Here is a 25,990-nt window from a genome sequence, read left to right as displayed (position 1 = left end):
TATTTAACATACACCCAATGTACAGTGCATGAGCATTTTTGCAATTTCATCCTCATTGAAATACAGCCATTGCAGGCAGGAATGAACCTGCAACCTCGTGTTCTGCACCATAATGCCGTAGCCAGGCTACCAGAGCGGATGATGTGTAGCTTGTCAGCTACGACCATTCATTGCTGCCAATCTTTAGAGGGCCAATTAAATTAAGCTCCTCAGTCTGTACACTCAAATTCAACCATTCGAAGTGCAGCAGTTTTTCTTACCACTGCAAAAAGCTACATTTTCACTGCAGGAGAAGATACACTACATTCTAGATGATTCTAATAAGTCTAGCTAAGCATGCCTTATCGTCAACGGTAACAATCTTTAAAATACTGTTTCTTTCTCCTTGGAAGTAGAGACGAGTGAGGACAAGGGCGTAGATATGTTGCTTTTATCTTGCAATTTTTGTAAAGTGTAACATGATATGGTGTTTTGCAGAGGAAGAGCATTGACAAAATTTATTTTATTTCACCTCATTGAAATGTCTATCTGATTCATAGCGAAAATGTACAAGCTTGCTTTATTTATTTACTTAAAGAAAAAAAAAGTAGGTGGCACAGGTAATGACTGCATTGTGTCGCATGGATGAGCACTGATTTTGCTGTAGCTGGTTGTAGCACGATGGAAGTCTGAAATTTAGATATGTAGAAGCAGGGGCATAGCTTTTCCTTTCTGCGGAGGATGAGAGCATGATGCTATCTGGGTTGACTATCTCCTTTACCTCCCCCACAAAAGAGAGGTTCTTTTGGCATTTTGGAATTTAAATTTCGAAGTTTATCTGTGGATGGCTCATTGCCATGCAGGGTCATTATTTACACATGGCATATTCCAGAATTATACTTGTCCAGAACATAATGCAGCTGTTGATAATAGTAGCTGCCTAAAGACTCTGGTCCAGTGGTGGGGGCTTGCACCCTGTGGAGAGGGCAAGGCAAGCACACTCCAGCCTCCCAAATCGTCAGCCCCCTCACCTTCCCCTAAACTGATGCCACTTTGTAGATGCATTTACACGGCAAAGCCAAATATGGTATGGGTGACTGTCACATCTAAGTGCAACTGGTTACCGTTATGTGTGACAGCTAAGGCAGGACAGAAACACATTGCACTCACATGGAAGGTATTTTAGAAATTTACTCGCTTAGGTGCTTTTGTCGTGTTTGGATAACAGTTAGCATAGCGTAGCATGATCTCATACACAGGCTGAATCATTGTAAAAGAGGCCATCTATGTATGCAGGACCAAATATTAAGCAAGAGCAGACACTCAACCACAACAAAAAATGAACTGCTCTGGGTATATGATGCTTCCATGGCTGTGAAGATGGCCTACAAGATAACAAGCCAGTCCCTACTCTGCAGGAATCGACATGCACATATTCAGAACAACACAATAAAGAAAATGCTTTACACTCAATCGTCATGAAAATTCCCTCATAAACCACGTTTGTCATGGTACGTTTGGTATTCCCAGTGCCTGCACAACTTCTGGCATAGCCTACAGTACCAGTAAGTCAGGCTTATTTTTATAGAAAACAGTATTTAAGTTCACAGCCCAGCAGAAACAGCCAAAAATGCACCACACTCCACTGTATCCATAGGATAAGGGCACACCAAGCTGAAGGGCGGTACTGCATGATGACACCACCACTTCAGGTGTCTAGCATTTGTAACTGATAATGTCCTAATTTTGCATTTCTTTATTTCATTATAGTGTTAGAATATTCACTGAACTCAAGTATAGAGCACAGAATTTTACATTCACCTTGTTGTATCCCTGTTTTTTACACTGAGGTCTGACTGTATAGTGTGCTGAACTCACCATGATGACTATGCACAGGTAATATTCTATGGAGCAAAATAAAAACGAAGTAGCTACAATAGCAACAACAACAAAAAACACACTTTTATCAACAAACAGCCAGAAAAGGCAAAATGGCTTGATCAGCTCTGACGCTTTATATTTAAGGTGGGGTGAGACAACTTATGGTAAAAAAATTCAATTCTGGGATTTTGCAATCACCTGATGAGAATTTCTTTATCTTTCAGAAAATATATCACACTTGGGTGCTCGTGGTTTTAAAAATAATGTTTGGTCCTTTTTCTTTGACACGCTGACATTGAAATGCACGTGTACCCCCTATGCAGTTTCTGCGTTTTTCTCAAAACAATATTTTTGAAGTTAGTGTACCTTTTTCACAGGATGTATCAGGTGCAAGCAAACACAAATTTTTACATGTGTTAAATAGTGCCATTTACATAACTGGAGCTAGAATCAGTAGCCTAGGCACATTTGTATTTTTTCAGTATAAAAGAAAACCATTGACAAGTGGCAATTTCCATACACTGCCAAACGTAAAAAAAAAACATAACAAATCTAGTTTTTGTGGTACGCTCACAATTTTAGTTCCACTTGTTTAAAACATTAGTAGCTACCTTTTTGCAAAATTAAAATGCTCTGCAGATAGCAGATCTTAACAAAAAAGTACATATGCAGAGGAACTAAAAAAAATAATAAAACATACTAAACACAATTTGAAACTAATTTTGATCTTTAAAATACCTTGCAAATTTTATAGCCATAGCTTTTATTACCACTGCTATACAGGCAAACTTTGAAACTCACTTTTAACCCATATGTGCCCAAACTCAGAAAAACTGAGCAAACAAATATTTTTATTCATGAATAGGGGATTTGCACCCTCAATAAAACGCACAAAATATTTATTTACTGTCAGGTAAGTGCAACACAGTTTTGCAGCGCTTTTTGCACAGAGTTTTTTTCTTGTGGCACTGAGCTCAAGTTGTGTATTTGCAATTACGAGCAATAGTACGGTCACTGCTACTAAACTACCTTTAGCACGAATGGTGGAATGGCAGGATTTTTGCAATAATTTGAAGAAAACGAAAGCGTGAGAACTTAGGCTATCCTCCGCTCCAGGGTCTCTCCCGTACAGAGTACATGTTCGCTCAGATGAAGTAGTCCGTACATGGTAATATTAGGGGCAAGCAATGTGTAGGCTACAGCACATGTTTCGGCAGACACCTGCTTCATTTGCTATAAATGACTCCAGTCTTCACCTAAAGAAGTAGCGATTTTAAAGCACATCAAAGAAGCATCCTACATGTAGGACACTGGGCATATATGGGTTAAAGTCTCATCCCACCTTAAATTGAGGCACAACTGGACTAACCTTAGAGAACCTTCTGCTGAGTCCGCAGCCGCCCGTAATTTGCTTGACAGGTCAGAAGTCATCTGTGACAAGTCCGGATGCTGCTGCATCTCCAGCTGCTTGCAGCGAGTCTAGAGTAATAAATTTTGTTTATTGAAGAAAAACTAAAGCAGTTTTTCTCATTGTGTATGTGTATTCATCTCGCACACGGACCACTTTCCATACAACATACTGTTGTACATTCAACAAATTCAGACTTTCTGCAAGTACAAATGTTCACCGACATTGCTGGAATTAAATATCATGCAAGGCAATATCGGAACTTGACAAAGAAGTAGATGCACATGAAATGCACATTCTTTGGAACACACACTCTACGCTACTGGATGCAACCTAATGAAACCAACAGACAATGAAGCTAAGGAAGGCATCGTACCTTCCTTAGCTGTTGCTTCCATTAGGTTGTGTCGAACAAAAGAAACGAGCCCTCAATCAATCCCCCCTTTCTCCTCATACTGGATGAAGTACAGAAAATATTATAAACGAAAACCAGCAGATAATGAAGCCCAGGATGGTATAGGGAATGTCAATTGTACGGTTTAAGTGTATTTCAATAATTGCGATGCAGAAGTAAAGAAAGTGAAGTGGACGAAAGGCAACTTGCCGCTGGCAGGGACCGAACTAGAGACCTTCGGATTACGCGCCCGATGCTCTTACCAGCTGGTCAGCTGTCCACTCGGTAAAGTTTCGCATGTTACGTGACGCCATCTAGCAAAAGAAAAGAGTGTTCCACACTTGCCCTCATGGCTAAGAGCAGCGCTGACTAATGCTCTCAGGGTTTGCATGCACATAAATACCCGATAATCGAACGAGGAGATGGCCGCCGCCGTAGCTCAATTCGTAAGAGCACCTGGTGTGTAATCCGAAGGTCGCAGGTTCAGTCCCTGCCAGCAGCAAGTTGTCTTTCGTCCACTTCACTTTCTTTACTTCTACATCGCAATTATTGCAATACACTTAAAACAGTACAATTACCGTTCCCTATACCTTCCTTGTCTTCATTATCTGCTGGTTTTCATTAAGGTTGTGTAAAACAAAGAAACGAGCCCTCGAAAATTCAATTCCTTCCTTCAGAAAATATTATAATTACACATTTTGCAAAAAAGGTTATTATTTTCTGACCTAAAGATGATAATTGAGTTAAATAATAATAAGAAAATGTCATTCTTAAGTGCCCTTCTCAAGTACTAGAGGTCACAATCTGTATCATTGTGTGGTGGCACAGGATGATAACTAGTCAAACTGTACACAAGAATGTATAAGCATGCTGCTTGAACAAGGTTTCACTGCAATGCAACATTTCTTGGGGTACTTTTAATATGCTATATGTGTTCTGGTGGACAGTTAGCCATACAAGTTTTAGAGATTAAATACACATGTTATATGCACTGAATAGTTATTGAGTAAATCTCCACAGAACACAAAATAGAGTAAGCTACAAAAATATAGCATACTTACAGAAGCCTTTTTCTTTGTATGCTTGGAGCAAAGCAGCTTAAGAGAAATTTGCATCAACCAATACATGCTACAAAAGCTTGCAAGTAGCAAGCAAGAACAGATTTTAATAACTTTTGGTTTGTTCTAACAAGATACTTGGATCAAAAGTATTTACTTTCATGTATGCCAAGTAAAGAGTGCTCTTATAAAAAACAGCACTATGAAATGCGTGTGGCGTTATCTCACAACATTCTTAGAGACAATTTCTGTATGATGCATTAAAAAGTTACACTAGGGTCGCTACAAGCTTAAGGTGTCAAAAATGTGGAGTCTTCCCAATGTCCAAAAGGTCACTGGATGTTCTTGCTTTTAAAATTTTTCCAAGGACCTACTTTCTTCTTAATGGGGGACGTTGCAATGAGAACGATAAATTTAGTCAAAATGTTCTATTTTTCTTTTCTTTTTTTCCAATCCTCAGACCATCTTTTATGTCGTGGTGAAATATTAGAAAAAGATACACAGTAGAAGTTGAGAAAAAAAAGCACTTTACTAGTTTGCTGTCATCGAAAACTATGAGAATATCTGGCTTCAAAAGGTGCAAATCTTGCACCTTTCCCTTAGCACAGTGCTACCATCTTGGCATCATCATAAAGAGGCGAGATTGGAGCTAAAGATAGCCACAAAGCTGCATTTCTCCAATGAAAAATAAAACCAATGCCTTTCTGAGTTCCGTTTACCTAGCCTTGAGCTCCATTTTCTTTGACCTTCGTTTTCTTGGCTTTCATTTTTATATGCAGCTGCTGGTCAGTCATTTCTGTACCATGTCATAAGAAATAAAGATAAAACCATTCCGTTTTTTGCACTTAGATCCTGAAACATTATTGAGTGCTCTAAATTTAAAACAGTCCATATTTTACTGCACATAATACAGATTTTTATAACTGGCTTTCTGTGAAAGTTGTTAGCAAGACAATATGTACAAGGCATTTAAAAACTTTTTGGTGTGGTTATTTGAATATTAAAAAATAAACTAATAGTTTTACAGCACAGAATAGGCCCTTGTGCATATGCTTATGCAAATGTCTTGACAAAGTTTTGACTAATTAATTAGTTAATTAATTTTGGGATGACAGTGAGAGTCTATCAAGTGCTGCAACTCAAAAACAGCAACAGATAGCTCAAAACCGATTTCAGTTATGACACCAGCATAACAAATCACATCTGCATGCCAAATTTCATCAATTTATCCCTATAACTAACAAAAATAGTATTCGTTGCCCCTCCCTACTTAACTACAGCAGTAAATGACATGGCAGTAAAATATGTAAATATTTCACCTTCTAAGAATGTGAAAAAACAAGCACCAACTTTGAAATAAATAAGGCTTTATCAAAGAATGCCAGCAGTACACTCGGACTGTTTCAGCCAGCCAACTCAGTAGCTGTACTCGGAAAAATATTTGTGTGCACATAGGAGGGAGGGACAAATGGCAGCCATTGTGAAAGGTTTACGTTGAATTTCGCATGCTGCGCGGAGTAGTAACTTGTGCGAAGTGATTAATTGTGTGATTAATGTGTGTTGAGTGATTTAGTAATTAATTAGTTTGAGAATGAATTGAACGATTAATTAATAGTTCTATAGCTGGCTTGGTTTTCATTCTACCTATTCCCAGTATATTCTGTCTCCATCTCTGACTTACACTTCACATTTATTCTTTCTTCCACGGTGTCAAACAGAACCCAAAACTGAAGTGAAAACCACACCAGAGCTGGAAACTTGGCTGGAACTGAATACAAACACAAATCGATATTCTCAGAAAGTGCCAGAACCTAAACCGAACCTGAAGTGAAATAATATTATTACGTAAAAGATAGACACTGCAACTTCTACATACAGATGTATTCACAACTGCGTATGCATGCGGCACTGCCCAGATCGAACAGCTCACGCCAGCTTCTCACGTTGTTCTCCTGGTCTTCTCAGTCTTGACTGGGTGTCTTTAGTCAATACAAATAACTGTTGCTGTTATGCCCCAGTGGCAGAAGCACTGTTCCTGAGCTCTAAAGGTCTTATCAGACGCCGTCAGAAGGTGGGGCCATATACGAGTAGCTGTAGCTATTTTAACAAAATTTCACTGATATTTGCGTAAAAACACTGACTGCTGCTTCCGACCGGCCAAAAGGCCTATTTCTTCCAACTCCTGAGAAAAATTGCAGATATGTCATGTGCTTGGACCAATACACGATTGAAAACAAAGGGGAAATTAGATTAAAAAATTATGAAATGCAAGTCTTGATAGACTTACAAGTGCAGTCACTTGAGCGATGATGCCTGGCGTGTTTCAGCTTAACACATTTAAGTCAAGAGAACTGTGCAGCATGTCGAAGAAAAGTACTGTGTGCAATTGGTTCACAAACCATTATAGATTTGTATTTCTGCGAATCAGAACTGGACTGCATTTCATGCAATGCATTGAACTTGAACCGAACTCAAATTTTTTTAGGTTTGACACCCTGCTTTCTTCTGCCACTGCCCCTACATCTGTAAACATTGTATTGGCTGGTTAGTTTAAGCATGTTAACACATTTTCTCCACCATGAGTTAACCAGCCTAGTCATTTTGGAAAGTCAGTCAAAATTCATGATGCAAAAGCATCAAAAAGTACTGTTTAGAAGAAAGAACTACCAACACAATGGCTGTTTATAGTTCTTTCCTCTAATCATACACATATTTCCTTTGCGAATCTGATGCTTTGCACTGCATTAGTGTGATGTCAGTCAACGGTTAGTGAAAGTTGCTAATGTTTTTCTATTTTTTTCCAACATTTATTGATGAGAATGAGTCTGTTGCCAAATAAGGGTGATTGTTCAGATCTTTTGCATTATTATCGAGCAAGTTTTCTGGGTGTTTCCACTAAAGAGATGATCGCGGCTAATGATAGATGGAAAGATGAAACATTATTGGCAGTTGCATGACTAACGATTTCTGAGCGGTACAAAGCCGAGAATTATCCATGTGGCGTGTACTGCTCTATCGCAAACTAGGACAAGATAACCATCAAAAGTGAATGACAACACATCTTTGACAAAGACTGAGCAGTTCAACAACATACACAGTGCACTGTTTTTTTTAATCTCTGTATTTTCTGTTTGTCTCTTACAAAATTCTGTTGTGGTTCACCCGTCATGCAAGAACAATTAGCCCAAGAAGAGTGAACTGTTGGGTGAGTTGGTAATTCATTATAAAATGAAGTGCTAAAAATGATGAACAAGAGAGATTAAAGTGACAACTTTGTCTATCTTGTTTGTCATTTTTAGAACTACATTCTATACTCGCAGACAACTTTTCTTGGCAATGAAGCGAAGGCTACAGAACCACAATGCCCGTATCCTACCGCTAATGAATGTAGTCCCACAACTGCGTCCGTATTTTGGTGGGGGGCACCTCCGGATCAAGGAGGTGCCCCCCACCAAAAAAAATTTCTGCCTATGCCACTACCTGTTTATAGTAGTTTCAGTGCCAATGGATGCTTTAATTCATACTAGTGCCTATTATTCTATCGTCACCCCAAGTGCACACTCAAGTAACACCCTAACAAAAGCTTAAACCTGAAACATAAAGGTTAATCATAAAACAGTGCTTATTAATCTAAGAAACAAAGCACCTGTAGTGTCTTTACTTCCTGCTTAAGACTTTGGGTTGCCTCCTCAGCAGAGGATGCCCTCTCCTAGAAAAAAAAGACAAGCACACAAACAAAACTTAATGCACTCATTCATTGTTTTCATAAAAAAAATTGATACTGATGCATTCCAATAAGTAACTAGTAATAACTGGTGGTCTGAATGTACAGCGAAACGCTATGATATAATGCAGTTATAAGCACATTACAACCTCACACTCTGTTTCATTAAACTGAACAAAACAATAGCCAGCTATCTGGTTGGCAGAACTTGTAAAGTGGTTATACTAACAGTCGTTCAACTATCTTGTATGGACATCTCTTTCAAAGGCAAGATAATAAATCTTGCAATCCACTCATTACTATTATAGTGCTTTACAAAATGGGAAATCCAGTTACTGTAACAGTGCATTACCCTGGTGGATGCCATATGATTGCAGCATGGTGGATGTATATGAGAAGTGTATGAAAAGGCCTTAAAATGAAACAAAAAGTTCACTAAAAGTTCACTAATGTTACACATTTTCTAGTACCATAAATGGCACAGAAGACTGGTCTATCTATTGTGGTCTTGCTAGTTTAGTCTATACGCTTTAGGAGAGCACAAGCAAGTAATTAACTTGTAAAATGTATACAACAGCTTGTTCTCGTCCTTTTTTTTGTTTTCTTTTTTTTAAAAAAGGTGGTTGTAGACTGTTTGTGTAAATAGAATAAGATGTTTCTGAGACTGTATGTGCACAAAAATGGACAAAACAGATATATTCTATGTAGCCAAGCAACTGCTTTGCTTGGCAGTTGGTAAAATGTCAGATTACACCCTGATTATTATGACCACAAAATGAAACTAGAAGTACCAATTCAATGTAGTCCATACCTGCATTATATACCCCTGAACGCCACGGGGAGTGTTCCGTAATTATCCACTTACTATTGAACTTACACAATATCTCTCTCCTCTTGAACTTAACTTGCATGCCTAGAAACTTGCATTCTATGTTGCAGCAATAGGTATTAGCAGAGTAAGCATGTGAACACTTTCCCTTAAGGTATAGTGGTTGTGTTTTTGAGAACCATTAGCTGGATTCATGTATTATCATCATGCTTGCCAGACAGTACTCGTGTGGTAACAGATGTGGTATCAATGGATATTCTGAATGCTAGAAAAGCCTAATGTTCTATAACATATATTATGTTATCTGAATCATCTGTTCTTCACCTGTTGTCACAACAATAATTTTTTTAGAAAAATTAACTGTGTTTAGTGCCTTCGACATAAGTGACTAAGGATCCATACAGGATTACTACTAGCGGTTGAAACTGGCTGCACATTTTCCTCCTAAAAAAATATATACACTAGAATGAACATACTTTCATAGCACTGAAACAAGTTTACGAGCCATCTCCTGATGCCAGTCGAGATAGCATGCACACCAGCAATCGTGCCCTTCGAGTGATACAGCCCCCTTCCTCCTCTCCCCTGGCGTCCCTTCATGCTCCTTGCGAAAGATGGGCAGGGCATTTCCTTTCTGCTTGATGAGCAACTGACGGCAGGCTCGTTTCATCTTTGCTTCAGCCGCGTTCATACCCAGCGCTCGCGAGCTTTTACTCACAGGTAGAACATACGATGCGGTGAGTGGTGTTATCAATTTGGACTTTATATGAAAAATGATGCTGACGGCAAAAACCCATCAAGAGTGTCCATATAATTACTATCGCAACAATAAAAAAAGGAAAGATGGAAAAATTCAGCATTTTGCAAATGGCACTAGACTTACCAACGCGGCTTTAAGGCTGCATTCCACTTGTTGTACCATCCTTTCCAAGGCAGCAGTTTCTTCATGTTCTCTAGCTTGTTGCTGTACTAACTGTTCCTCCAAGCTCTTCAATCTGTAACCAGCACCAAGTAATATTATAGGTTGCGTCCAATATTTTTAATATGAAGGTAACTACAATTGGTTATGTAGTGGGAGGGATAGTGGGCAACTGCCATGTTACCACACGAAAGATATCGGAGTCACTTTGTTCAGGGTTATACGAGCAGATTCAGTATTTTAATGTGCTTTCATTACACGTATATTATAGCATGCATCTTGAACCTGGAACTATTGTCGATGTCCTGAGTGTAATTTACACCCCATTGACAAGTGCAAGCGCTTGTAATACACAAAAATGATATTCGGTTACACAGGAAAACTAGAGCGGCATCCCATCGTGCCCTTTCTCTGACAAAGTCTATGCTTCTTGTTGCCCTCTTGTGTATAAACTCGATGCCATTTGTTTCATTTGATTGCAGGATTCAACTTCTCTAACACAAAAAATCCCCTTACATAGTCACTACCATGAAGTCACAATCATGACTTGATATCACGATGCCCTTTCATGTATGAGATCATTTATAATTTTAACTAGCACACTTGTTTTCGCATAAAATAAGCAACAGCTGTTGCTGATATCTCAGTCTTAATTAAGCATTAAAGGCATGATGCAAAAATGAAAATTGCGTCCTGTAATATATGTCCTGTATATATAGAAATCTAGCAAACAACCATTAATACCTGACCCTGCCGAAACAGCCCAAATGCATGAGGTGCCTAAAAGAGTGCCAATTGTAAAAGTGTCAGGCAAGCTTTCAAATGGCTATCCACTGTGCATGCAAGAATAATACTGTCACATATAATTACATATTTATGACTGAATGATGACATCAATAAGCAGGCCTATTTGCTACATTAAAAATCGTAGGCCTGTGCAGAACATGCAGCAATGTCACAGTTTAAGCAGGAGAAGCGGCCATTCTGTAAGCGGTTGTTGTAAACTCTCTTGGGGTGACTACTGCAAGTATAGTTGCAAGGCACCCACTACGCCATAAATCATCATTTTGCAAAGTAGCGAGGTAACCACTGCTCGTCTGTAAGGCATTATGCACACCTACAGAGCTGCACACTTTGGTGATGCTATGGCTGATGATGATGAATTATGGCTGTGCCCTTTGTAATGGGTGGGAAGCTTTAAAACACCCACTCATTACACAATTCACATTGTGTGATGCCTGGCATTATTTTACTCTTCTGCTACGCAATATTACATATGTTAAAGTGATTCCTCGCCCAACGTGTATAGGCTTCAAGGCCTATACAAGAAGCTTCAAGCACCGGCGTGGCTCTGCGGTAGAACACTCAACTGCCATGCACAGTACATGGGTTCAAATCTCGCTCGAACCCGTGTTTTATTTCCCCATGGTGCGCAATAGCTGCGACGGACACCGACGGCGGCGGACAACTATGCCACCAAAATGGGCAGTCGTTGTGAACTCATAACAGCTTACACTGTAAAAAAGTACCTCAAAACTGAATTTTTCAATTACATCAATCGTGAAGCTTAGGTTAGACATAGCGGCTACAGGAGTTGTATAAGCCAGAGAGCTCTGGAGGTAAACAAAAAACCATGTTTACCTTTTCAACTGCTCTTTGTTGACCTTCTGTGTATCTTCAAGCTGTCTCTGCAACTGCTTGTTCTTTTCTTCAAGTCTCTCAATTAAACTCTGAACAGTCAAGGGGGAAAAGAAAGGGCCAAACCAATAGGAACAACTGATTGACACAAACAAAAAGTTGCAGAAGGGTAGAACATCAAGTTTATTAGTTATGGAATAACGACTAGCCATCTGTCAAGTCTTGCTAAACATCAACAACAGTTACAACTGGAGGACATCACCTAACAACCCCATGAACACTAATAATGCTGTTACTCTTGAATGACACACCAAACTAGCCAGATAAATATTTGTTTACCAGCTATGGCATTAGCTCAATTCTGCATTTTACGTTCTACCATCATAAACTGGAAATAGAACTCGGCGTCATCATCAGCACACAAATATTGACATAACAAATATACTCACATACATAATTACATGCACTTCCTTTTTTTCTTTCCCTCAGAATAACAACATACTGGAATAGTTTACCACCTGACTTATTTTTGCCATGCAGTATATTTCCCATTTTATGACTATTGGTTGCTTCTGTATATTTTTATGACTACTACCATGCATTTTACTTTCATTACTACAAATTATCTTATCATGTGCTCAATATTATTATATACTAATTTATGTCTGCACAAGTATCTGTCTTCAATGTTCCCGCTGCCACTTGGACCATGCAAAGGTGACACACACTTCTAAATTATAAAAGCACAAGATAATGCACTGTAAGTATATTCCATTCCGACTGTAGCATCCAGCATACTAGGCACAGCAAAAATATTTCTTAAGAAACTAACCAAAACTTGCAAGTGTGTGAAAATCTCCTGCACACATCACTGGACTACTAACTCATTTCATCAGCAAGTTAGCTCTCTTTTCTGCTACTATTTCCTGTGTTGGCAACATATAATCACGGTGACATCCTGTGGAAGCTTGCAGCTGGTGAGCTCTCCAACTAATGAATATTTTTTCTATATTAGAGTCATGGAATAGAACAAGTAAATTAACTGGAAATAATATTGCCTAAGACAGCTGAAACAGTTTTTGCAGCAATTTTTAGAGCAGAAAAAATTTGGTTTTGTATATGTTGAACATGCAGCAAGTTCATGGGGGAAAATGGAACATTTATGGAGTTAAAAATTTCTATTTCCAGCAGCTTATTTGGAACACAACACTTTATATTTGGAGTAGCTGAATAAAGTAAATTAATGCAATTTTTCTGCATCAACTCTTGCAGTCATAGACCCAACTTCAGAATGCACAAAGTCTAGAAAATTCCATTTTCTAGTATTTACCAGGCACTGTGAAGTTCCTATAATTCTAAGTCCTACAGTTCAAGCTACGAAATAACCTGAACACAGTTTGGGTCCCGTCATGGCACCAGATAATTACATTGAGAAGACCCTCTATTGAAACACATAATGGTTCAAGATGGATATGTTAACCCTCTATTGCGCAGCGTGCCAAATTTGGCACATAGTGATGCTCTCTTGCATGAAAGCTTTTTAAGAAAGTGGCGCACCCAGTACAATGCGTATAGCCTTCCCAATTTCTATTAAAAGACGTAGTGCCATCTACTGAAAGCGTTCCTTGATGCAAAATATGATTGCATAGAAAAAAATTTCAAAAATAAAAAATTTCCTAACCCTATTCGTGCAATAAAGGGTAATGAAAATTTTTATTTCTGCTGGCCACTTATCACAGCAGTACTTTCTAAAACACAAACTTAAGTTTCAGTCAGATGCTACGAATATTCTGGAACATGGAGTGTCACTGGAGCCAGCGTTTCGACAAGTGGTCCTGTCTTCAAGGCGGCAACTGCCTACCTTAGCACATGTATGTGTATGCTTTATGCACTCTCTTCCAACCACAAAGGTTGAGGAGGAGAGGGAACAGGATGTCGTTGGCTCAAGTGACACCCTGTGTTCATGCTATGGTAAGCAGTTGCTGTCTTGAAGAAGACAAGACCACTAGTTGAAACTTTGGCTCGAGCCACACCCCCTGTTCAATGCCCTCTTCTCCTCAAACCTTTGTGGCTGGGGGAGAGTGTAACAATAATAATAATATCTGCGGTTTTATGCGCCAAAACCACGATTTGATAACGCAGCGCGCTGCAGTGTTGGGCTCTAGAAATTTTGACCATCTGGTGTTCTTTATTTAACGTGCACTGACATCACACAGTACACGGGCCTCAAGTATTTCACCTCCATTGAAATGCGACTGCCACGGCCAGTATTGAACCCGTGACCTTCGGGTCAGCAGCCAAGCACCGTAACCACTACGGCACCACGGCGGACCAGGAGAGTGTAACAAGCATACACATACATGTGCTAAGGCAGGCAGTTTCTGCCTTGACAAGGACAAGTCCACTTGTTGAAACGTTGGCTCCAGCATGCATACTAGTGTATACTAGAGGAACTTATGTGTGACTCGTATCAACAGGGACCATGCAACTCCAGCCATGCCAGTACAAGCATGTGCCTGCAGCCCCATTTGTGCTTGGCTACAGATGGTTACTTTGCAAGCAGGGAGGCATTCTTATAATAATTTGCAGCATAACTTTTAAATACTTCTTTGTAAACAAATGTGTTTTCCATGTGGGCAGGGGGAGGGAGTAAATTGTGTAGTCAGCCAGTGTACTACCTCCGCAGTAGCGGCTGCACTAGTACTCCGTACGGTTAAGTGCACAGGTGCCTCGAGCACCCCATCTTGCAGATAATCTGCTATGGGAGCCAAGTCTGGGTGAGCCAAACTGCTAGTGAATTCACATGCACTGTCCCCCCCTCCCTGAATTCTCAATACATGTTGGAGGCCAGTTTATGTGCAAGTTTTGTAGCCATGCTGAAGCAAGAGACGTGGTGCATATGCTCACCTTTATCTGTGCTATTCATCGCACTAGGATTGTGATATAGTGTGTTCCTGCGTGACATAATGCTCTTTAACTACTTCATTAGTAAGAAAATGTTTACTGCAAACTATATGGCCAATAAAAGTGCACTTTACTTTGTGCAGTTATCCAATACATTGCTCGCATGATTAATCTTCTGTCTTTAAGACAGAAATGCAACTTCTTTTTTACAAGCTGCTTCATTCCTTTAAAGTGGACCTGAATTCACAAACCTTTGGCAGTAACATTCAGTGTTAGAGTAACTCAAGTGTAATTAGAGGCATTTTTAAGGTTTTTGCACATCTTGGTGCTGCAGGTCCCAAATTTTGCACTTTGGCACAGCTGTACAACCATTGCTTAATGCAACTATTTGTGCAATCGACTGCATGTTGCACAAGTGTACAGGAGGATGACCGCCGCCATAGCTCAATTGATAGAGCATCGGACGCGTTATTCGAAGGTTGCAGGTTCGGTCCCTGCCGGCAGCAGGTTGTCTTTTCGTCCGCTTTAATTTCTTCACATTTATATCATAATTACTACACATAATGTCGCCTATTCTTTCCTTGGGCTGATTGTCTGTTAGTTCTCATTAAGGCTGTGTCTAACAAAGAAAAAACTAGCCCTTAAATTCCCCTTCTTTCAAACTGCATGTTAGCATCTTAACTTTTGAGTGAAGCAATGAACATTCATGTATAATATACTGGTTACTGGGATTCTATGTACACATTCCAAGACCTGCATTCAATGAAAGGAGGCAGTATTGACGTACTCTCACAGAATCTACCATGCCAGCTACATTTTAACACACACATGTATAAAAAATACCCACTGCCAATGTGAGTCTGGACCATGAGAGTCACTAGCCTGGGCCCCAAGCTTTGCAGAACTCTCCGAGATGCAGGGAAACAAGCCTGCTTATCGAACTTGCATATTCAGTCTTCTAAATGCAAAGTTTCTACTTGTCTGAAGGCTGACAGAAACTGTTTTTGGGTATTTCACAGAAAGTAACACAGACTCTGGAAGTAATCTTTAAAGGGGTCCTGAACCACTCTTCCAAGTGATCATCGATAGACCACAGTACCTGAGTGTATCACCCCACGAATCGATTGCCGCAAAAATTCCTCGAATCCATCAAGAACAAGCAGAGTTACAAAGATTTGTTGCCTGCTTTAAGCTCTGTCTTCTTTCATCCCGACGAGCACACTGTAAGCTACAAAGGGGGGATAATAAAGGGGAAAGAAGCTACGTCACGCACGCATCATCCTCGAATGCGCGTCATGAAACCCAATCGCTCTCTCCTGGTGTAATTCCGCAGCGCGTTAGCACTGCTGCTGTGTAACTTTGGCACACTATAGAGCACAGCGCCTGGAATGTGGCGGCACCCCATGGCAAGAAGCACATCTGATCCAATCGCTGCTTTTGGTTTATGTCAGCTATTGGTCAATAGCAGCAATCTGTTGTGTCACGAAACATCTGCGGTATCACTGCCCTCCAAAGAGGGCTTCTGTACGAAGAGAGGGCACTTGAGAAAGTGGCAACTTCGCACTCCACTTGTGAAATCTTGCCGCACCCGACTGCAAGACTTGGCTGAGCTGTTCAAAGCAGCGTCTGCTTTCTGCTGTATGTGTTCTTTCACCAAGCACAAGGGGTGGTTCAGGACCCCTTTAAAGATGACAAGCAGTGATGCAGCTCCTCTCTTACGGGCTTATGTATGAAATAAACTTGTCCAGTAAGCTGGACACACTTGTGCTTCAAAAAGCACGTAGGGAAGGGTGTTCCAGCTCCACTAACGTGAAACCTGTGGAGGGGCGAAGCATGCAGTGTGCACCGGTGTTTCCCACAGGAAAATCACTGCTAATGGGCAATGAGAGACAGAAGAAAGATTAGACACAGAGACCTGCAGTCCGCTTTTAGTTAATGTGCACGCTGTGAATCTTTATTGTTCAACTACGCACAAGAGAAATCTCCCACCGGCACTACATTGCAGGTCAAGATCCAGTGCCTATATATACGGGGTGGCCGGTGAATGGTTGTGCAGTGCTAGCAGTCGGTTTTCAATCAAGGAACTCGCTAGCAGACGCTGCCTGCGTCGGCGTTGTCTCTTGCAGGCGAGGGCGCATTCTCGTTCCTTGCGAGCTGGTAGTTCAGTGTTCATTGCAGAAAGAGTGTTTCCATAGTCAACGCACGCCGTTCATTCTCTCTCGCCACATGGCAGGCGCTGAAGCGGTGGCGCCCTCTCTTGCACTCAACCAAATGGACCGTCCCGACAGCAGATGACTATGCACAATGAACGCCGAGACCGTAAGGTGCTTCACCCCTAAAAGTGCTAGAAATATTACCTCATCAAACCTTTTCTACCATTTTTCACATAACTTTTAGCATAGGTCAAGGTTGAAAGATTTATTTGATTAAATAAAAAATTCAGGTCCTGAATGGAAATACCAGCTGGGTCTTTATATGAACCGACATCTCTGCCATCTCTGCCAAAGTATCTCAGTCCTGCCTCAACGAAGAACGAAAAAATTTGCTTCCAAACACATCTATGTGATAGACAGAGAAGTCAAAGTCCCCTCGATGAGCTCTCAAACACTAATTCTGGATAGAATTAAATCGGGAGGATTAAAGTTCTGCAACTGCAGAGTTAGTTACAAGGGATGCCGTAGTGAAGGGTACCAGATTTGGCAATTTTGACCACCTGGGGTTCCTTAAAGGTGCACTGACACAAAAATTTCGCATCTTGTTTTTTCTGTTCCAATAAGCGGTTAACGACCCACTTATCACGGCTGGAAAGCTCGTTTGCTCAAGCGTGCGACGATTAATTATTTCGAGACGCTTTTATAGTGCCCAAACACAGTTTCGGGACAGTGCCGAGTGAGGTGGCACCCAGAATGGTTTTCGTGCAAACATAGCTGGCTACGTGAGCACACAAAACCATGTGCACATGAACACCGCACTGACAACACTTTTCAACGAAGGCTTCATGGGTGCTGCTATAGTCCAACACCGAGTCTCCTCTGAGACATAAATATGCCTGACCCCCCCCCCCCAGAAATACACTGCCAAGGCAAGGACATCAGCCTTTGTACTCCCATGCAAGTCTGCTCCCTCATTTTGTTGAAAAGGTCTGCTAGGAGAGAGCGCCCCCAAGGATCATGGCAGCCAACACAAACTCGTGACACAGGCGGCGGTTGGTTGTTTACACGAAAACCAAAGGCCCGCTTTGCATGCAGCGGCGCGACATGCACTTTATAATTTATTTTAAACATGTTCTGGGCTATATTATCCGTTGATATTTCGTAGATGATGCGTGTGTGTCCACATAAATCTATCCCACAAGTTATCTCACCTTCAAAATTTTGTATCAGTACCATAGGTTGGCAAAAAAAATTGGAGCTCCCTCAGACTCACTCAATAAATATATTTTGCTCTGTGGGCTCACTCAGACTCCGATTCACCAAAATTTTCCTCAACCGGACCCACTCGGACTCACACTTACTGAACTTTTTCTCAACTGGGCTCACTCGGACTCAAACTGAACAGCACATTACTGAGCCGGACTCACTCAGACTGAAACTCACGGCTTCACCTGAGTTTGAGTTAGCCTGAGTGAGTCGACTCATGAGTCCGCTGGCGTAAAATTAACTCTTTCGATCATGGTGTCAATGTTCTTTAATGCCAATATCTCATATAATCAGGTGCTCTACGATAAGCCTTTTCATACTGTACCGTCAAATATGCGTTATCAGTGGTTTCAATCCAGTAAGGACATTTTTATGACTTACGCAACTCACACAACATATCTTTATCAAGAATTTCCCATGAAAAGGTTTGCAGAGGCAGGTCATGGCACCTCTTCCCCTAAGTGACGCGTATGATCAATAAATATTGAGGTGGTGCATGAACGCTAGTGTGCTGAGATATGTGTGAATAGACTTGACTATAAACGTAAGCCGATATAAGGCTGATGGCAATGCTGAAGATGAGTAGATAGGTCCATAGGTTGGCAAGAAACGGTGGAGCTCACACAGACTCACTCAAGAAATATATTTTGCACTCAGGACTCCCTCGGACTCAGACTCATCCATATTTTTCACAACCGGACTCATTCGGACTCAGACTCACGAAAAAGTTTCTTCAACCAGAGTCACTCAAACTCAGATTCACCAAAATATTACTCACGTGGACTCACTCAGACTCAGACTCACGGCCCAATCTGAGTCTGAGGGAGTCTGAGTGAGTTGACTCATGAGTGAGTTTGCCGACTCATGGTCAGTACTCCTTTAATGTATGCCTAAATCTAAATGTACAAGCATTTTTGCATTTCCCCCTCATTCAAACACGGCCACTGTGACTGGAATTCAAGCCAGTAACATAGTACTCAGCAGAACACAATTATCACCAAGTCAATGTGCCATGTTTAATATTAGATAAAAGCTTTACTGTAATGTTTGTAGTACTGTCAATAGCTTTGAATTCAGCATATGTAATTTTTCTTGAAATATTGCTTTTTAGTTTCTTGTTGCCAAATAAAATATTTGTGGGAGAGGTTTAGTTATGGGGTTTAAATAGTAATGCACGAAGAGTAGCACGAAAATTTACTGATGACTAAAGCCCCCCACTAACCTTGTCTATCTGGTACTGTGCCTTAGGGCTTGCATCAAGAGGTTCTTGAAGCCAGGCGGACTCAGGAACATTTACTTGGTTGCTGCTCGAAGAGTAGTTGCCATCCGTGTCATCACTTAGGGAAGGATGTCGTGCTGGCACCGAGCTTGGATGTGCAATTATATCCAAAGACTGCGGCCTTTTAATTTGTGCTGCCCCAGGCAATGCCAGCATATGAAAAATAATGATAAAGATGGAACTACCTATTAGCACAACAGTATTCACATTAATAACCAAAGCAATGAGTATGCCCAAGCTTAGCAGCACCAGCACAGTATTTCAAACTATTTCTTGCTCCTGCCAAGGCTGTATGTATACTGTAGAATTTACAAGGATCTATTATTTGTGGGCTGCAAACCTGAAAATTTACAAATAACCAGTGTTTTTATTTTGGTCCAATAATCAAAGAAAAATGAAATTTTCTTGTATCCCAGTAATTAGTTTTATTCTGCTTATTTTCATGAACAAAAAGACCCCAACAATAAACATTAATCTTTTGCATAACATAAATGACCTATTTTTACAAAGGAGTGATTCTTTTCTCTAGCCTTTCTTTTTACATCAGTGATCTGCACATCACCACCAGTCACCATTAGGCTAGCACTCTCTGTGTAACAGATAATAAGTAAAAGTGTGTGAATATGAATTGTTACACAAAAGAGCTCCTGTTAAAGCTTGCTACAAATAAATGCTCTTCTAGTGACAATAGTCTCTTTTAACTAAACAATGTGCATGCATATTGCTATCATCATCTGCAGTATCCAGCATTAAAGAAGTACTGACACAAAATTTTGAAGACGAGATAACTTGTGGGATAGATTTGTATGGACACACACACACATCTACGAAATATCAACGAATAGTATAGCCTAGAACATACTTAAAATCAATTATAAAGTGCGTGTCGCGCCGCTGCATGCGAAACGCGCCTTTGGTTTTCGTTAAACAACCAACCGCCGCCTATGTCACGAGTTTGTGTTGGCTGCCACAAACCTTGCAAGCACTCTCTCCTAGCAGACCTTTCAACGGAAAGAGGGGGCAGACTTGCACGGGAGTACAAAGGCTGATGTCCTTGCCTCGGCAGTGCATTTTTTTAGGGGGGTCATGCATATTTACAATGTCTCAGAGAGGGATTATAGCAGCACCCAGGGAGCCTTCGTTGAAAAGAGTTGTCAACGCTGTGCTCAGGTGCATGAAAGTGGTTTACATGAAAACCACTCTCGGTCCCACCTCACTCAGTGCTCTCTGAAACCGAAACAGCGGCTGAGCGCTATAAAACTGTCTCCAAATAATTAACCATAGCGCGCTGGAGCAAACGAGCTTTCCAGCCATGATGTTGGTTGTTAGCTACTTATTTCAATAGAAAAAACAAGATGCAAAATTTTTGTGTCATTGCTCCTTTAAGAACTGTTAGAGTACTGACAGAACTTTTTTCTTAATGCATAACTGTTGAGCCAATAATCATAGCCTGAATTAAATGTTTCCTTTGCACAAGAAAAAACTGAAATCAATATATGTTCCGTGTTCAAAACGTTACAACTGAACTGCTGACTTCACTATCACATCATGATCCAATGCAAAGTCCATCTGATATCCCGTGATCTTATCTGTGATCATGCAATGAATGTCAGAATCCACTGATAAAAAGAAGATATGCTAAACTTCACATAAGTAATCTAATGTAACAATGGCTTTGGTAACACCTTGACACAAACAGAAGAGTGAACAGGGTCATCTGCTGCAGTGCATGGGCAGTTACGCATTTTGAGTCACCTCAAGTTTCTCTACATTCTACACGGAACAGAAGGAATTGCAAAAGAGGGGGGGATGGCAAGGGGTGCTATTCACACTGTTTTAGGTGTGAGACTAGTACCAGTCTGCTGTCTCCAGCCTTTACACATACATGCATCGCACCACTTATCTTGATCTTAGCAGTCCCCACTAATGTCTACTAATGTTTACCATGTGCAAACGCATTACGGGTCACCACTCACATTGCATTGATGTTTAGGTAACAAAGTGTTGTTTACAGTCAGCTTTAGTATCAGATACGCGAATAGGTGCAGACCAGAGGCTATAAGCAAGTGTATTTTCCGGAGAATACTTGAGCATTTTGCCCTAAGGCGATAGCACAAAAAGAGCCTCCAAATCGTCGTCTTTCTCTACATATTTGCCTCTTCTCCATCAACAGTGGCTCTCTGTAGGAGTTTGTTCCAAGCCCTCTTTACCACTGATACTTAGTCAAACACAACCTGTGTGTATAAAAGAATCAAACATAGATATCTGAAGTGCAAGATTGTGCAACAAAAAATTTTTAAACAGGAAAAGTATATGAAAGTTGGAGCTATCATTTGAAATGTACAATAGATATAAATATTTACTTTGTGCCCTTTGTGGAGTTGCATTCATTTAATGGTGGCACCCATGCACTTCATATAGGTGCACGTTAAAGGACCCCAGGTGGTAAAAATTGCATGGTTCCCCACTATGGCATGCCTCATTACCTTATCTTGGTTTTGGCATCTAAAACTCCAGAATTTAATGGTTTTTTTATTGACATGCGATATAGCCATCAGAATAATTTAGCAGTAATGGTTTTCAAAAGTACCGTTTAAATGGCCTGATGCGAAACTATATATAAAGTCGCTGTAAAAAAAGAACATAGAATCATCCTTGCGGGTGAGAAACAGCGCTGAAAAGACGGGACAAGAAAGGACACGAGACCACGGCGCTGTGGTCCCGCTGTGGTTTCTTGTCCCGTCTTTTTAGCGCTGTTTCTCACCCGTAATCATGAACCAACCAGCCCAAATGCGTACCCTTCTATAGAATCATCCACTGACTAGTTGCAGGTATTTGAGTTCAATGAATACATGGCACCAAAACTGTGCAGCTTCCTGACGTCCACAATTTGCTCATAAGTGGGACATGTTTCTCAAGACCCTAGCTAAGGCATTCCTTGAGCTTGAATAGATCCAACAAATGAGAACTACATTTTTGGGAAGGAACAATCTGTTCAAGAGAGATTGTGTCAAACAGGTTTATTTTCAAGTATGGCTGCTGGTGTAAAAGGTGGGTTTTGCCTACAGACAGTGGGTCCTTTTTGAATCTGAAGGTGAAGAAACTGCTCCACTTTAGTGCAACATACAGCATAGGATATGGGACAGACAAAAAACAAGACACAACATAAACAGAACACCTGGCTGTCATTTTGTTTCCTTCGTTCATCCACAAGCCAGTTCAGATAGTTCAGTAGAAATCCCTGTGAAGCTCCACCTATAATGCAGGATGAGCCCAAAACATGATGCAGGCAGCTGTACTACCATTATTACTATCAAGGGATGTATGGCTAGAAGACACAAAGATGGCATGCAAGTAGGTACCGAACTTGGCTGATGCACAGGATTACGTGTTTGATGCCACAATGGAGATGCTGGTTTTCCAACCCAAAACTGCCTAAATGTTAATTTGTCTGGCAAGCTGCTATTTACCAGCAACAGCTTGGGCATTTGCGACAGCTTTAAGGACAGCACGCCCATGTACTTTTCCATTTTTGTTAGAATTAAATATGATTTCTGTGTCAATGGTATTCTCATCATCTCTTACCGTGATTAGTCAGTCACTGTCCAGTTAGTCGATCGGAAAGTGCAAGAGACAGATAGCACTCATTACTTCATTCGACAGTCATGTGTTTAAAGTGTAGTTAATCAAAGAGCACCCGGGAGGCTCTAAAGGATGCACCTATGCTTGACTCCTGTGTGCACTCTCTCTGTGGGGGCCATATAGTTAAGTGATGCTGCCAGGGGTAGACATTTTCTTTGAATTGGATATGCATGCTCCATGCAAGTAGGTTGGCCACTTTGCTTGGTTATTATAATAGTTCTACCTGTCAGTATCTTACATTTGCAAGTCACCAAGCATAGTAGCATTAGTGCCCAGCTGCACATTTCTTTTACCTCAATAAAAGTTCTTATTCTCCTTCTCAACCTGGAGCCAACATTCCTACATGGGGATTTGTCTTCAGGAACTAGAGAACCCCCTGTACAAAAAAAAAAAAAAGAGAGAGAGAGAGAGAGTAGTCAGTGCGGCTCGTAATTGGCAGACCCATTTGGTCACTTCTTTTAATAGAAAGATGACTCATGATAATGATGGGTCCCAGTTCAGAGGATGTGTGCCTTGTCATCTTCAATGTAATTTTTCATTCAGCCCCTCAGCACAGAGCTGTTGCAACAAGCTCTTGGTCAAAGCCCTGAAGAAGTCCCATTGTCGAAAGGTTGGCTGCAGGCTGGGATTTCCTGGCAAAATCTCGGCTAGGAAATCTCAGATGTGGGCTTTCCTAATTGAACCACTGCTGATCCCATCTCCATCTTTCTGCGGTCTTTTTGTTGCGGTGTATGACCGATATTGCGAAGTGGAAGAAAATGAAAAACAACCTCCCTCCAATCCCGTTACGGAAATAAATAATAGGTGAAAGTACACTTTAATACACTCTTTGAAACAGCTAATGTGGTGAAGGTATGACTCCATAGCAGCCTTATGACAACCTTTGGTATTGACATTACTGTTTGCAATGGAAATAAGGAAAGACAACAGATTAACACAAGGTGGCAGAAACGTGATTATACGAGGATGAAGTAAAATATGAAAGCTAGGTTGACTTCAAATCAATATATTAATGAACTATAGCTCCTACAAATGATTAACTACACAAAATATTGGATCAATTCGCCCATTACTCGGCCAACCCTCTACAATGGGTATGAGCCATGTCCAAAGGGAAACAACAATGACGACTCATTCAGGACTCCTGAAATTATTGTGGGTCCCAGGTCACTGCGGGATACAAGTAAATGAACAGGCTGATTCTTTAGCCCGGGCTTCCCTTGATAGACCAATGATTTCGGTACTCCCAGAAGCAGAATACATAGCAGCAATCAGATATGAAAATTAGCAATTTGTACAGATATGATGGAAACTATAACTAAATGGACAGAATATCAGCACATTAAATTTCCATGGAGACCTCAGTGGAGTCAATCTAGAGAGTTTGAAGTTATTATTACTAAATTTCGTTGCCGGTCTCTCCCCATTAAACTTATATTTACACGGAGCTGGTCTGGTGATATGAGCCCTTTGCCCATTTTGCGAAGAAACAGAATCTATTGAACATTATTCTATATCATGTTGCAACTATTCAATAATCACGAAAAGACTTCTGGTTATTCTGTTTTCGACGATAGGTTTAAGTTTAACTGCAGAAAATGTTCTAAATTTCGGTGCCTCTGTTTTGGGTCATTGCCACAGAGATGTTTTTGATGCTGTGTGCAATTTCATTCTAGCCACTAAACGTATTCCAACATAACGTCTACTTTAAGAAATAATGGAAAAATGCTCGTGAAATAATTATAAAATGTGATTAAAGGTAAGACATACAGTCGAAGTTGGTCGGGTCAGGTCTTTCCTCCCTTTTTTTTAATTGAATTTTTTTTCTCACTTTATTGCTCTTTATCTTTGTAATTTATTTTCTACGTTAGTGATGGGGAGGTAAACATTAATGTAGTTATGATCCATAGGCGACAATACGTCGTCTTGGCCAATCCCCCAGAGTGGGTATGTGCCAATCTTGGCAGGCTACAAACAAACAAACAAACAAACAAACAAACAAACAAACAAACAAACAAGACTTGCTCAAGAGGGGTCCCCAACCCCCATAAGCTGCAGGTTTTTGGGTGTAGCGCCGCGTACGAATTGGTAAGAAAGAAGATGACAGGAAGGAGGCGCTGCATTGGCGCTGCAAAGAGGCGCTGCAACTAGCCTGCATTGACACCCTTGTATGCATCTATATTTGTGAGGGGAAGGGGTGTGTATGTGTTGCTGTTCACCAGGCAAGGCTCACCCCAGAAGTTTAAGTCCCGAGTTTATTTAAATGTAGCGTGCGAGAGGTTTTTAGCTGATAATATGAGTGCTCAGCTTACTCATTTCATTGCTGCGAGTCTAGAACTACAGGTAACCTTTAGCACTGCAGACAGGCAAAGAGAATAAAGCCAAACGCCATTTAAAACGCATCTACAAAGCTGTCATTTAAGAACAACACATTTTGAAGAGTAAAGCAGGGGACAGACGGTCCGATTTTCCATGCGATCCGGCGGCCGACGCGGCGGTGGGGGAGAGGGAATGGTGGCTGTACGATGCTATGAAAGGTCACCATACCGGTTTCCCCTCCGCCGTGTCGGACGTCGAATCGCATGAAAAATCGTACCGTCTGTCTCGCCCTTAAAGCTACGGAGGAAAAGATGCCGCCGTAAATGCATACCTTTTGGCTTATCGTCTACGACAACAAGGCATTTCCGACGAGTTTGGCGCACATTCTGGCCACAAGTAATTAAACCCCCAAGATCATTTGGAGCGCTTTCAGATCCAGACGCGCTACGCGTGCTAACAAAGCGCTGAAAGGAAAATGGGTTCGCATCTTCGCTGGTAGCACCCAGCTCTTCAGTGTCGCAGGGAGCCGCCATTTTGCAGCCGTTGCTAAGCGTGCAACTAGCCAAGCCAAGTGTGCGAGTCGAGTCGTGCACGAGA

The 25,990-nt window shown here is 40.9% G+C and overlaps 1 protein-coding gene across 2 annotated transcripts in view; it reads right to left on the bottom strand.

The window, feature by feature from the left end:
• Positions 1-25,990, bottom strand: part of LOC119404565 (uncharacterized) — a 39,584-nt gene extending 13,594 nt beyond the window's left edge. For both annotated transcript variants that reach the window (XR_007417116.1, XM_037671114.2), the window contains exons 1-6: positions 25,725-25,990; positions 19,376-19,566; positions 11,834-11,922; positions 10,157-10,268; positions 8,367-8,429; positions 3,230-3,339 (exon numbers count right to left, since the gene is read on the bottom strand). Coding sequence is in view for 1 of the 2 variants with exons in the window: in XM_037671114.2 (XP_037527042.1) it covers positions 3,230-3,339; positions 8,367-8,429; positions 10,157-10,268; positions 11,834-11,922; positions 19,376-19,566; positions 25,725-25,926 (767 nt within the window). In the remaining variant the exon portion in view is untranslated. The remainder of the gene's footprint in view (positions 1-3,229; positions 3,340-8,366; positions 8,430-10,156; positions 10,269-11,833; positions 11,923-19,375; positions 19,567-25,724) is intronic.

This window comes from Rhipicephalus sanguineus, chromosome 1, assembly GCF_013339695.2.
Source record: "Rhipicephalus sanguineus isolate Rsan-2018 chromosome 1, BIME_Rsan_1.4, whole genome shotgun sequence".
In the NCBI taxonomy this organism is placed as follows: domain Eukaryota; kingdom Metazoa; phylum Arthropoda; class Arachnida; order Ixodida; family Ixodidae; genus Rhipicephalus; species Rhipicephalus sanguineus.
This window is presented reverse-complemented; position numbering and strand designations above follow the sequence as displayed.